Here is a 923-nt window from a genome sequence, read left to right as displayed (position 1 = left end):
GAGAGAGAGAGAGAGAGAGAGAGAGAAGGGGAGGATATGAAATTTTTTGGTTATTGATAATTATATTAATAAGTATTTACATACATACCTTGGCAAAAATAGATGTAACTGAGGAAATTGAATAAATGAAGACTATCACAAGTTGTCATAAATTGCTGTGGATAGTACAGGCCATGACAAGAAATAGTTGCTTTATATTTCCCCCAAAGATACAATGGGAAGTACAGAACACTTATGTGGCATGTGTTTTTTCTTTTATGTATACCACCACACACCTGACAATAAGTCGGTTCAGCAACAACAAAAAGACAGCTCTTTTTTCACTGAAACGCATACATACTACTCTACAATCTTAAAGGAGCTTATCCATTCCTGAGTAATACGAGGCTTACCATCCTTCCAAATGCAGCTCTGAAAATGCTGATTATATGTTTTTCAGTACTGAGGATCAAAAAAGGACTGACTGTGGCATAGCCATGGGATGTGAGAATGTGAACAGAATAAAAATTCTGACCATCCTGGGTACTTCTTAAGTAGGAGACAATGCTGTCCAAGGTGTACATCAGCACAAAGAAGCTCATGAGGCACAGAATGGTCCTCATGGCTCTTTGTTCTGCAGATGGTTTGAGGGAAAGGCTGTGGAGAACCTGGGATTGCTTTTTATGTCTACCTAGGAAAGTCACCATGTACCCACTGGAGAGGAGCATGAGACCTACAAAGATGACATCCCTGGAGGTCAACAGTATAAAAAATGTGTGATGGACAGAGTAACTCATGGGTGCCAGAGAGCAAGATGTCGTCATATATATAAAGCTAGGTGAGGTCAAATTAGCCTTCGCAGTTATGTATATTACAAGGGGACTGCTAATGAATGTATAGAAGACACTCAGGAAAAGAAGGCAACCTAGCATGTGGTGTGGAGA

The 923-nt window shown here is 39.9% G+C and overlaps 2 protein-coding genes across 2 annotated transcripts in view; one reads left to right on the top strand and one right to left on the bottom strand.

Moving 5' to 3' along the window:
- The window catches only part of LOC116098246 (vomeronasal type-1 receptor 53), a 60,567-nt gene that overhangs the window by 11,475 nt on the left and 48,169 nt on the right, over nucleotides 1–923 (top strand). The window lies entirely within an intron of this gene.
- The window catches only part of LOC116099964 (vomeronasal type-1 receptor 54-like), a 1,343-nt gene continuing 782 nt past the window's right edge, over nucleotides 363–923 (bottom strand). Inside the window, 1 exon segment of the mRNA XM_031384046.1 lies at nucleotides 363–904. Coding sequence (XP_031239906.1) covers nucleotides 363–904 — 542 coding nt within the window.

The sequence above is a fragment of the Mastomys coucha genome, unplaced genomic scaffold (assembly GCF_008632895.1).
Source record: "Mastomys coucha isolate ucsf_1 unplaced genomic scaffold, UCSF_Mcou_1 pScaffold20, whole genome shotgun sequence".
Classification (NCBI taxonomy): Eukaryota; Metazoa; Chordata; class Mammalia; order Rodentia; family Muridae; genus Mastomys; species Mastomys coucha.
Note: the sequence above shows the minus strand (reverse complement) of the source record. Positions and strands in the feature narration are given on the sequence as shown.